The sequence below is a fragment of the Thunnus thynnus genome, chromosome 9, assembly GCF_963924715.1.
Source record: "Thunnus thynnus chromosome 9, fThuThy2.1, whole genome shotgun sequence".
NCBI classification, from domain to species: Eukaryota; Metazoa; Chordata; class Actinopteri; order Scombriformes; family Scombridae; genus Thunnus; species Thunnus thynnus.
In genome coordinates this window covers 25227172-25240245 of record NC_089525.1, presented here as the reverse complement: position 1 = coordinate 25240245, position 13074 = coordinate 25227172, and the positions used below count along the sequence as shown (strand labels likewise).

General features: G+C 40.4%; 2 protein-coding genes across 4 annotated transcripts; both read right to left on the bottom strand.

Annotated features, from left to right (window-relative positions):
• Positions 1 to 1688: 1688 nt before the first annotated feature.
• LOC137189790 (heterogeneous nuclear ribonucleoprotein A0-like) lies at positions 1689 to 7885 on the bottom strand. Its single transcript, XM_067599856.1, has 2 exons — positions 7772 to 7885; positions 1689 to 3503 (listed from the first exon to the last, which is right to left on the bottom strand). Exon 2 carries the CDS (start codon positions 3291 to 3293, stop codon positions 2382 to 2384), a length of 912 nt encoding a protein of 303 aa, XP_067455957.1. The 5' UTR covers positions 3294 to 3503; positions 7772 to 7885; the 3' UTR covers positions 1689 to 2381.
• LOC137189792 (heterogeneous nuclear ribonucleoprotein A0-like) lies at positions 5570 to 10529 on the bottom strand. 3 transcript variants are annotated; one of them, XM_067599858.1, is made up of 4 exons: positions 9341 to 10529; positions 8219 to 8369; positions 7772 to 7879; positions 5570 to 5672 (listed from the first exon to the last, which is right to left on the bottom strand). In XM_067599858.1, exon 1 carries the CDS (start codon positions 10430 to 10432, stop codon positions 9533 to 9535), a length of 900 nt encoding a protein of 299 aa, XP_067455959.1. In that variant the 5' UTR covers positions 10433 to 10529; the 3' UTR covers positions 5570 to 5672; positions 7772 to 7879; positions 8219 to 8369; positions 9341 to 9532. The 3 variants fall into 3 exon arrangements, with proteins under 3 accessions (XP_067455959.1, XP_067455960.1, XP_067455958.1); XM_067599859.1 differs by having other exon boundaries at positions 5570 to 7879; XM_067599857.1 differs by lacking the exon at positions 8219 to 8369.
• Positions 10530 to 13074: the final 2545 nt, after the last annotated feature.

The following is a 13074-nucleotide window of genomic DNA, read 5'->3' as shown; positions in this document are numbered from 1 at the left end:
CAGGTGCTCATATGAACACTGAAAGAGGTTTTTCTCGCTGTAATCATTCCTCCCCTGTTCATACTGGCTGTTAAAACATCCACTTTAAAGGCGCTTTCATGGGGGCAAAATCCACAGTGTGTCCACACAGTCATTTTATGCAAACATGCATTTAAAAGTTGATCTGAAGCTTATTTGAGGCTTCATCAGTCTGAGTTAGTCATATCAAGCAGATATCTGCCACATTTACAGTCTTTTTAGCATCAAATTCCCTCTTTGTGTTTCCCTGTTGAGCTGCGGTGGAAGTATAGTAACAAAAAGAGGCACTAAAAAGACTGTGACGTTGAAAGATATCTACTTGATTTGACTAATTTGGACAGCTGAAGCTTCATATTAGCTTCAGATAAACTTTTAAATAATTTTTTGCACAGAAGGAGACTTATCCCTTATATTAAGTGAGTTGTAAAGGGATCTTCTATTGGTCAGTATGAACAGGAGGAATCATTTGGGCTCCTGACTGTTATAATAAAAACATGTCTTTTAAAAAGAACGAGTTAAGTGCTCTTGTACGACTGTCCTGGTGCAAAAATACTCATTGTGTTTATTTTAATCTTTTTCAAATAAGTTTCTTTATTGAATTTTCCGAGTTAAATATGAAGGAAGTATGCCAACATAACCCATCCCTCCCTCACCAACAGGGTATAATACATTTAAAATGTAAAATGATAAACCAAATAAATTATAATATTGATAGGAAAAAATTATTTATACACACACAAAAATATGTTGATACAGCTCATTCCCAAAATCTTAAAGGGTAGCTTCACAATTTTTCAAGTTTGCCTTAAAACAACAGTCAGGTGTCCATATGAACAGTGAAAGAGGTTTTCTTCGCTGTAATCATTCCTCCCGTTCATACCGGCTATTAAAAGATCATATGTGCTTTCAATGTAAGTGATGGTGGCCGCAGACATGACAACACAGTACTAGATGAGATTTGAAAAGATGACACACATTTGTTGAGTCGAAGGGACTTAAGAAGCAAGAGAAGTAAGGTTTTTCTTTTTTATTTAATGACTCCAAACACTGGACTGGATCAACCCAAAGTGATGAACAACCAACTGTCCTGAAAGTAACAAAACCACATTTTCTGGAAAAATTTGTCCACCGGGAAAGACTGACAATATTTTCTTATTTATCTAAAACCAGTCTACAAAATGCAGCTGAACACTGGGAGCTAGCTTCAAAAAATAGTAATAAAAAGGGGGAAAAATATTTCAGTGTAAAGAGAAATAATTTAAACATAAATCATTTAATGATAATTACTAATGGGGGATATACACAATGTAATCCCTTTTTCTGTAGGATTCACAAGATTTTAAGCCTCAAAATTGCATTTCCTACTGTACAATCATTCGTTCTTTGAAGGTTATCATCTAAATTGATATCAGAAACTGCAAATGAGGAGACCAAGTCTGTTAAATCAGATTCTTCGACCTCCCACGTTCATCTCCGCTTGTATAAAATGGCCGATGAACTGGAAATGCATTAATTCACAGGCAACACTCCCTCCTGGTGGCAGCTTTATGAACTCAATTCACATGCTTATAAAAAGAGAGGCAGGTTATCTACCATTTATGCTGATTTTTAAATATAAGAACTGCTGAATTATAACCCAAAACCACTACTGGAAATTAAGACAAGATGTAGACTTTCAAAACATTAAAAACTTTAATAAAAGCAGAATAAAACATAGGGGTGAACTGAACACATTGATTTCAAACAGTTTTAATCTAAACAAAAGCCTGTAATGGGACGGGATAAGTGGAAAAAAAAGTAATTTACAGTTAACAAAAACAGTCCGTGACATTTCTCCAGAAAAATACTTTGTCACGAAAGTGTTTAGGATCAAGAAACTCAAGCAATCGAGTCCCATGCTGCCCGACACTGCCACCAACTTCACTTAAAACCCTGAGTTCATGATGCAAAAAAATAACAGACATCTGACTGGTTTGCAAGACAAACAAACTCAATTTTCTGAGTTGAGAAGCAGTGACTGACATTGATTACGGCTTTACAAATGGTTCAAAAACAAGCCCCCCTCCCCACCCTCACCCCTTTCAACATAACAAAAGTACAATTTAATAATTCACAATTCTTAGTAGTAAAGTCCATAATGTGTGGAATAAGAGGACAGATGGGGGGCAGCCATGATCCAGAGGACAGTCTCATTCATTCCGCGTGGGTGATGGGCACTGCTCCCTTTAATTAAACACAAAGACCCCCCTCCCCTCACCCCCACCTTGGCTTGTGTTATGTATGTTTGTGTGTGTGTGTAAATTCAAGTTCGTTGTTATCAGATTTTTCCCCAATGGACATCTCAAAAACTTGAGGGAGAGCTACTAATAGCCACCGCCGAACCCACCGCCCCGGCCGTAGCCACCACCGCCGCCGCCTCTGTTGTAAGGAGCCCCGCTCCTGTAGGAGTAGTTACCCCCCTTCACTGCACCATAACTGGAGTGCTGCTGTCCGTAGCCGTCCCCAAAGTCACCATTACTGTATTCACCCCCCATCTGGTTGTCGTATTCGTCGTATCCCCCTCCATACCCCCCGTAGCCTCCACTACCGTTGTAACCGCCGCCGTAGCCTCCTCCGTAGCCGCCTCCATAACCGCCACCGTAGCCTCCGCCGTAGCCGCCGCCGCCGCCGCCTCCTCTTCCGCCGCCATAGCTTTGCATCCCTCTTCCTCGACCTCTCCCTCCGCCGCGGCCGCCGGTGGACATCTCCTGCTTGGTCAGGGCCTTCTTCACCTCCACCTTATTCCCGTTGATGGTGTGGAATTTGGTCAGCACAGCTTTGGTGGCGGAGTCGGTGTCCTCGAAGAAGACAAAGCCGAAGCCTCTCTTCCTGCCGGTCTGCTTGTCGGAGATGATCTCGGCCTTCTCCACCACGCCGAACTGCGAGAAGTACTCGCTCAGGTTGTCCGCCTCGATGTGGTCTTTCACGCCGCCGACGAAGATTTTCTTGACATTGGCGAGGATGTCCGGGTTGTTGGCGTCCTCCCGCGCTATGGCCCTCTTCAGCTCCACGTTGTTGCCTTCAACGACATGTGGCTTAGCCGCCATTGCTGCGTCGGCCTCCTCCGGCGTCGAGTAGGTGATGAAGCCGAAGCAGCGGGACCGTCCGAGCTGCTGGTTCATCACCACAACGCAGTCGCTGAGCGTGCCGTACTGCTCGAAATACGCACGGAGGCCATCTTCCGTGGTCTCCACGTTCAGACCTCCGACAAAAAGCTTGCAAAGTTTCGCCGTCATGATTGAATTTTCTGAGGATGGTTTGCGGAGAGACCGTCCCTCTTCTTCTTCAATGAGAGACGTCAGGGCGGGCCGTTGGACTCACTCGCCTTCGTAAGACGTAGCCGTCGCTGATTGGTCAGCTTGAAAAAAATCTCCACCCACATTGGCTGGCCGGCGACACACGTTGATGCTGCCTCCAGGGCCCGTCGGAAATCTTGAGTTCAATAGCTGAGGAGAAAAAGGAAAAACGTGGATTTCGACCTTTGTGGTCGTTGGTTTTGTTCAGTATCTGTTTTATTAGCGAACTATGCAAGCATACAAAGAATATGAATAAAACTATAACAAGAGTATATAATGAAATAATAAAAATAAAGTAGTACTAAAATTAAATGAAAACATTAAAATTTTAAATCTATTTACAGAAGCTAATAATAGTTTTGAAATGGGATATAAAACGTGGAATGAAATATTGACTGTACAAGGGAAATATGAACTGCGCTAGTGGGCCAAGAAACGGAGACAAGTGCAATAAATAATTAATTATGAAACGGTGGGGGTTGAATGCAATATACCACGTTAAGTCCAATTTGATGAAATATATGAATGTGACCACTTCTTCTGTACAAAGCTGTTTCCCGGTTAATTCCCTTCGCTTATATTACTATTACTGAACACCTATGCTGCCTATTTAAATATAAAGCTCACCATGCTTTCATTAGAGTAAAGCTCGATTGTGCCTTGAACACACCGGACACGTTAAACATCGCATTATATTGGATTAAGATTTTTAATGGGAATTACAGTTTAATAAAGATAATTTTATAGATTTTTCAAGACGGACTTCTTTCAAATTCATGCCTTTAATTTAAAGGTAAATCCAATTAATTTGCTCAAGATTGAAAAAACTATATTACCACCGCCAAGCCAATCCCTTTTCCTATAACAGCATTAAATATTTAAAGCACTGAATTGACCACATGCACTCCAAAGACGTGAAAATGTCCTCAGATCAGCAGGTTTTATGATTTACAACCTGGTTGAATGAAACAAATATGTTCACCAACTTCAGATCTTTGGGCTCATCAACACTGCAAACCCTGACTGCCTTTTCAACATTTAAAAAGGTATCCTAACAGTATTTCCATCATACAGAGGCTGGTGTGTCACCTTAAGAGTGGCATAATCTAACATATTGAGGGCTTGTATTGATTCATATTTGACTTTTAAAAAGTCAAAACAAAATATTCAGCACTTCAGAGTTTATGTAATTTCCCAGAGTTATTTATCACTTTAGTCTGAGCATATAGCATAATATAACAGGAGCCACCAACACATTGTAAGTTATGTATCCTTAGTTTCTTTGATGCACAGTGCTGTCTTAATATTTTAATTCTTCGTACTATGTGTTAAATATGTATTTCTCTGTGGGTGTGAACATAGCTGTCTTCTAGCCTAGTCGTGAACAGACCTGTGCTTTAAACTTGTGCAATGCAGTTGTTTTACTGTTTAAACTACAGTCAAATTGGCCTGATCATATAAGCTTTTAAACAGCTTTGAGGGATGGACAATCTTAGCTTTTAAAAAGGTAAGCTTAAGTCAGACTTCAGAACAAGTGAAACTAGTCTTACGCCCCTTCCCCCAAGGCTGCCGAAATAAGTCTCAAGGTATTTCTCCAACTTACAATCGTTCAAAAGAATCAACAGCACATTAATACATGTTGCAACATGCTGATATTTTGAGCCAGTACCAACCATCTGTTAAAACCACCGTCATAGCTCCAACTGGCATTTCTGGCACAGTTTGGCACAGCCTTCTCACCAGAAAAGCCGCACTGGTTTTGGTTAAGCATCCAACTGTAGACCCAGGTCTTCAAGAGCTCTCTTTAACGCTTTCACATCAAGATGTAGAAACCATGTAATTTAGGCTGTAAATGGAGATGACATCCATCTCAAAATGGGGAAAAACTATGTTGTTACCACAGCTAAGCCAATCCTTTTTGCCTAACTGATATTTAAAGCATTGAAATGGACACGTTGATGCGCTCCAAAGACCTGAAAATGTCGTCAGATCAGCAGGTTTTATGATTACAACCTGGCTGAATGAAACAGATATGTTCACCGGCTTCAGTTCTTTGGGCTCATCAACACGGCAAACCCTGACCGTTCGCCATCGTTCTCACCAACAGATTGGAAATCCCCCCCCCCCCCCCCCTTCATGACGGGTATCACCAGGGGAGAACAACAGTGACATGCAACCAAACGATCCTCAATGTAAAAAAAGTAACATAACAAGTCTCTTGGTATATAAAAATATATAATTTATTGTGGATCCATTAAAAAGCACGGCCAGTATAACAGATGTTTCCTACGGGATCAGAAATCGTCAAGCACCATTATCCTATAAAAAAGGTAAGAGAACAAAAGTAACATTTACACTCCCATAACCATGTCAAGCATCACTTAATACACTATTTTTTTTAGTCACACACTACATGTACATGTGTGTCACACCAGGTCTCCCAAAGCATCATAGTACATCAGACAGGATCTACGTAATTAAAGATACTTTCCTCAATTTTAATAAAACGAAGGGTTACTTTAACATTTGATTCATATAGTTACTGTTTGGGTTTCAGTGTTGAGGTTTGTAGTTTCTTTAACTCATATTATTCCAATAAAGACATAAAAGTATACAGTAAAGTATTAGTTTTACTTAAATATCACTAAAGTCAGCAGCAATGATCTTGTAATCAAGACACCACCGCTAAACAGAGGAAATAAGCCTTTTGTTGAGTTTCTTTCAAGGCTCTTTTGGTTACTGAAAATGCATCTGGAAGATCAGAGGCTTTCCAAATCCATTAATTTTGAAAATCTACCAAATCCCTCTGAGCTGCGGTACTGATGCCAAGAGTGTTTCAGCATATATTTCTTTCTTTATCTGTGGGAGAATGATTGGGAGCATTTCACGCATCAATCTTGGCTGCTCAATTAGCAGCAACCTTTCAGATTACCTTTGAAATAAAAACCCACTCGCAAACCTCTCCAACAATAATGCATTTCTTTTTAACTACTGATCAACATTTGGTCAGCAGACTTGAAGACCTTAACTTCACAGTAACAAAACTTTAAATATTTGCCTCAAACATGCTCCTCACTGGGCTGCCAATGGCCTTTTCTAGAAATGTCAAATTTCTCACAAATAAATGTTTCTGAATAATTTGAAGGAAAAAAAGGCCAACCAACTGCAGAATTCATGTTAAAATTAAAAAAGGAGTGAATCACAAACATCCAAACCATAATTTTGTTCTAGAAGTATCGCTGCCCAAGGTCTGTATTTCCACCTCCAGAGCCTCTTATTGCAAATATAGTGTATATAATAAGGAAATGAATCATCCTCTAGGAACAAATCCACACACACAACAGTACAGTGATGTGATGGATCAGTCACAGGTCATTGTGGAGCCTTGACTCAGTTTCCAATTAAACATTTACAGGCAGCGTGCAGAGAGGTCTGCAAACAGATACTGCCATCACTTTCGGTTACTATGTGTGAGGAGAGCCTTTGTATACAAAGCATGCATGTTTCCGTCATTGTTCCTTGTCTTTAAGCCTGCAGACATATGTTCATCAATACAATTGTAGGTTAAACCTTCCAGCTGTTTTAAATGTCATGGCCACATCATATTTCCTTTATATACCTCAGAAGAGGAAGGAAGAAAAAAAAAAAAAAGGAGGGAAAACACCCATGAAGGCCACCAAATGGTAAAGTTACCCAAAGCTTACGCTTATGAACACAGCCAAGAGTATTTACTTACCTGCACCTATTTTACCTCATTACAACCATATTGTGGTATAACTCTCACACAGCACATTGTAGAATAATGAAAAAATATACACACTATAAGAAATACAAGACAAAGATTATAATAATAAACTTTTATTGTATTTTGAAACCCACAGTGCCCAAAGTGCCAACTCTTCCCCCAGATCATCATCCTCATTAAACACTCAAGTCAGTGGTTCCCAACCTGGGGGGCTAGGACCAACCAAGTGGTCTTCTGATAAATCTGAGGGGTCACAGGATGTTTACAGAACGAAAAGAAAGCTATATTTTTACTTCTCAATGTTACTTTTTTGTTAAAATGTCAATACAGACCTCTACATGTCGCTAAAAAAACTATAATCTTAAGAAACAAATCACTCGTAACTACTCACAACTTGCGTCCATCATTAATTTTAAGGATTAAAAGGCTAAAACAGTTGAGAACCACTGGCTTCCATGTTTTGGTCCAACAAATCACTGCGCAGGTCCATGATTAAATGCTGGTCACTGGGAAGAGATCATCATAGCACTTGGGCACTGTGTTATCAAAATTCTCCAAAAACTTAAAACCCACCACATCTTCAATAAAAACCTCTCATATCAAAACCCTTTTAAAGACTCTTTCAAATGCATTTTGACCACACTTGGGAATCCTGTGTGAAAACTGACTTCACCTGAGGGGGAGAAGGCACAACCACTCTCCGGTCCCCCCGTCGGCGTGCAGACACACACCCCATCGTTTTTCAGGGTGATGTCCCTCGTGCCCAGGTTACCGTAGCAACCTGGAGGAGATGGGAGAGAAACAGAGTGAGACACTGGACAGATCAAGGTTTTCTGGAGGAGACACCAATTTACTCGTTCCATTATTTCATTTAATGGTGGAACAAAATTTGGGTCCCCTTCCACCCACTTAAAAGTTCATTAAAGACCAAATTGAGTAACCCCCCCAAGTTTGTTTTGTTTTTATTTTAAGATTAGCTAGATAAGACGCATTTAAAGCTATGATTAATGTGTAAGTGATAAGTTGTTTAAGATAAAATAATGGCACACTTGTGCACCATCTCAAAGATAATCCATACATGGTTGACCAACACAGAGTGAAGACAGGTTGATTTACATACCTAGTTTGCTGGATGTGGATATCCTAATGAGATATTTCAGACTCCTATCACAATCGACCCCAGGTAATCAACAGGGTCCTGATGTAGCCTACAAACAAACTGCTACGGCTATTATGGCTGGGATAGCCTACTGGAATACGAGTAAGAACACCTAAATGTAGGAATAATCAAAGATAAATATCAGAGCCCTCATGTCCACATAAAGATATGTATTCAAATATGTAAAAAGAGAAATGTGAAGTCATATTAGCAATGTCTAAAAACCACATTAGTTTAAAAACAAAAGAGGTCAAACCCTACAAAGCCTACATGCATTGGCTGTGGGTAGACTGCCATTCTGTAACCATTTCACCCACCTGAGTGTAAGGGAATAAACAGTGGGAGAGATGCCATGTAACTATAGATCAACAAGGTGATGTCACTTATAAAACCTGTGGATGAACTTGAGGAAGCCTGGTTAAATAAGTAAAATAACTAAGCTAAGTGGTATAACGTTTTATTTAAAATGAACATACATATGCATACCAAAGTGTTTTAACAGTAAGTTTTGTTCTCCAGACATGAAAGTATACAATATACATTAGATATTGCTACAGGTAAATGGAAAAATGAACAATATTTTGACTGAAACTATTACTATGCGTGAGGAGAGTTTGAGTATTGAACACAGTATGGGGAAGGACACAAGGAAGCTGGATCCTGCAGTATCACGTCCCCGCCTTTACTAAATGACCCAAGTAAAATAATTATACAAATTGATGTTATTATCAGTATGACAAAGCTATGAAATCCAAAAACCACAAACATGCTTTCTCATCCTCATACATTGGGGGGAAAAAATAAAATAAAAATCACACTAAACTTACTCCATAAAACAAATCTAATTGCTTAAAATGCAAATATTGAAATAACCATAGAACTTGAGCATAAACAATCCTACATCGAAATTTCTCCAAAAAACAGCGAGTGAACGCAAATAAAAAATAATATTCCAACTCTAAACGACAACTACATAAAAATGGATCACTGTATTTTTTTATTCTTTATTTGAACGTGTCCTAGTTGAACGGCAACAACTGCTGCTCGTTTTAAATCAGGTTTTCTGGGAAGTGACCTTCCTACCTGTTTGTGTTTTTGAGGTCTTCATTATGATTAGGGGGGGAGGGGGGTCTCTGTGTCCGTATCTCTGCCATGGTTGGATATCACGGCAGACGCCCCGTTACTGATTTTTGAGTTTTGACGTCCAAATCCTGGCTGGAGGTAACTTATGGCAGGCGGTGGGGGTGGTTTGATTTTCCATCTGTGCAGTCTCATTTAGTAGCCGCCGCCGTAACCCCCCCTCGGGTATCCGCCGCCTCCCCCTCCTCGGGTGTAGGGAGCGGCGCTCCTCTGGCCGCCGAAGGGAGGCCCTTTCATGGGGCCGTAGCCAGAAGAGTGCTGCCCGTAGCCGCTACCAAACTCGTTGTAGCCGTTTCCACCGCCATAGCCGCTTCCCTGGTCGCCATAGCCGCCACCCCCATATGGTCCGCCGTACCCTCCGTAGCCGCCACAGTTGTAGCCTCCGCCATTTCCGTAGTTGTAGTTTCCGCCGTAGTCTCTGCTGCCGTAGCCATTTTGATTCCCCCTCATGCCTCTGCCCGGTCTTCCCCTCGGCGCCATGCCGGTCCTGTTGGCCGCTTGCATCTCCTGCTTGGTCAGGGCTTTCTTCACCTCAACTTTGTGTCCATTGACGGTGTGGAACTTCACTACCACCGCCTTGTCGGCCGCGTCGTGATCGGTGAAGTAAACAAAGCCGAAGCCCCGTTTCTTCCCGGTCTCCTTCTCCGAGATGACTTCGGCCTTCTCGATCTGACCGTACTGAGAGAAATATTCGCTCAGGTGCTCCTCCTCGATGTCGTCTTTCAGGCCGCCGACGAAGATTTTCTTCACCTTTGCGAGGGCCTCCGGCTTGTTAGCGTCCTCTCTCGCCACGGCCCGCTTCACCTCGACGGAGTTTCCGTCGACGGTGTGCGGCCTGGCCGCCATCGCAGCGTCGGCCTCCTCTGGTGTCGAGTAGGTGACAAAGCCGAAGCAGCGGGACCTCTGCAGCTGCTTGTTCACGACCACGACGCAGTCGGTCAGCGTACCGTACTGCTCGAAGTGCTTGCGCAGGCCATCGTCGTCGGTGTCCACGTTTAGTCCACCGACGAAGAGTTTACAAAGCTGGTCGGTCATTTTTAAATAATGATGAGTTCAGTAACGTAATAAATTTATAGCGTGCTAATCTCAAAATGGAGGAGGGGTATTAACGCAGCTGAATTTATAGCAGACGCGCTGTGACGACACACTAGCTTGAAAATCGATAACACCTCTTCCGGTCCGCCTCCCACCAACCCGCGTTCCGCGTATGCCCGCCCTACTCTGCCTCTGATTGGCTAGTGCTGTTGCCTTCTGGTTAGGTTCAGGCATGAGGAGTGAGATGATTTGGTTAGAGTAAGAATATCAAAATCAGAGCCAATCAGTGGCGGAGTAGGGGCGGGTCTCCGCAGAATGCGGCTGGGGAAAAAAACGTTTCCGGTCCCCCGCAGCCATATTGATGAACAGTTTATATTATTTTAGAAAAATGTACTGTTTGGAATACTAAAAGATAACTCTAAATTGATTTATCAGAAATATATTACAAGTATTTTAGTTTTATTGGATACATTTTATATTCATAAAAGCAAATTTACAAGTAAAAAACCTAACTTCGTTTTTACAAAAGAGGTCAAACAGGACATTGATTCAATTCGATTTTCTTCTAATCCAAAGGCTGTAAAAAACATGAATGTTTTTTGTTATAATCTTTATGTGAACTGTAACTCCCCCTAGCTCAGGGTTTGTTTTTTTACTTTTCTTCTGCCATCTTTAAAATGAATATTTTGATATTCTGCTCACTTTGTATAATTGTAACTGATTTTTTATTTCAATAAAGAAGAAATAACTACTCTTCCTTTTCTTTTACTAATAAGGCTGCCTAAAACATGTTAAACAAACTCATAAAACCATAAAATACTTGTAAAATACGTAATAAAAATTTACATGACTAAACACTAAAAGCTCATTTTCGTTACGTAATGGCAAGCTCAGAGGCCTTCCTTGAAAAAATACTACTTTATTCTTCAGATTTGTCCAGATATGAAGCTCACAAGTCATAAGGACGCGTTATTAAAATGCTCTTATGCTACTCACAATGGGCACCTGGGTTTTCTCTGCTAGTTTTAATAACATTTTCTAATAAAAATGTATGACATGTGGCACCATGTGCGGTTATGACCCACATAGGATATAGTGAATTGTGTAAAAAAAAAGAATTAAAAAGGTTATGAGATGCAGTCACATTGAGCATAAAAGCAACAGAACAAAGAGCGAGAGTGAAAGCAAAGAGTGAGGTTGGATCTACATCAAAGACTGAGGTCATGTTGAGGTTTTTTTTTTTTTTTTTTAACTAGTTGAGCTATGTCGAACTCCTTGAACTTGACAGTCAGGCCATAAACACATTAAAGGATAGGTTCACAATATTTCAAGTCTACCTTAAAACAACAGTCAGGTGCCCAAATGAACACTGAAAGAGGTTTTCCTCGCTATAATCCTTCCACCTGCTCATGCTGGCTATTAAAAGATCCCCTTCAAATGTGCTTTTAATGTAAATGATGGGGGCTAAAATCCACAGTCATTTTGTGAGGAAATGCATTTAAAGTTTTATCCGAAGCTTTTATGAGGATTTAGCAGCCTGAGTTAATCATATCAAGTGGATATATGCCACATTTAGTCTTTTTAGCATCAAATTCCCTCTTTGTGTTTCCTCAGACAGTGTTTCCCTGTTGAGCTGCAGTGGAAGTATAGCAGAAAAGATATTTATGTGAAAGATGTCTACTTGACTTGACTAATTTGAATGGCTGAAGCTTCATATTAGCTTCAGATAAACTTTTAAATACATTTTTTGCACAGGAGGAGGACTGTGGATTTTGCCCCCATCACTTACATTGTAAGTGCATTATGAAGGGATTTTCTAATGGTCAGTATGACAGAGGGACCATTATAGCAAGAAAAACAACCTATTTCATTGTTAGTTTGGGCACTTGACTATTGTTTTAAGACAGACTTAAGAATTGTGAACCTATCCTTTAAAATAGCAGGATTTGTCATAGTGTGAAAGGCTTCAGAAATTACAAATTAATCGAGGAGATACAATTTCCCCAAAATGTATTTTAGCAGCTCACTATAGATTATGTGGAAAGGGAAACTTTTACAGGGTTTTTTTTTTTTTTTTGCAGATTGTCAAAACTCAAAGGCGGGTGGGGTTGCACTAAGGCGACAATGGATTTTTGATCTATTTCTAAAACCCTGGAAACAGTCTTGACAAAGAACACTGATGTTTTAAATGAGGTATATTCTTGTTCATACATCTAAAAGCCTTGTTGTTGCCTTGTTCTAGGTGGTCTATGGAGCAAAATGGTTTTAAATCGTAATGCAACAAAGGTTAGTTTTAGTTTTTGTCTTTTAGAGAAATAAAAGACCACAAAATGAATCATACTGTCTAATTGAATTTGCTTCATTACTTAAGGTCTTTTAGGTTGCTTGTTTTTTGTCATGAAATTTACATTAATCCTATATTACCATCTGTATGGATGCTTTTCACTACTAGACCAAAAACCGACCACACAGAGTACTGACCTCTTCAGAACATGGAGATGTAGTTTCAGGTGAAAGACACAACACTTGGTTTAATTTCCATGTCAACACAGTAATCAACGACCTCTCCCCGCCTATGGTAACGATGACGATTTAGAGCCCACAGAGCAAAAGCAGACATAGCAAATAAAGAAACACTGAAA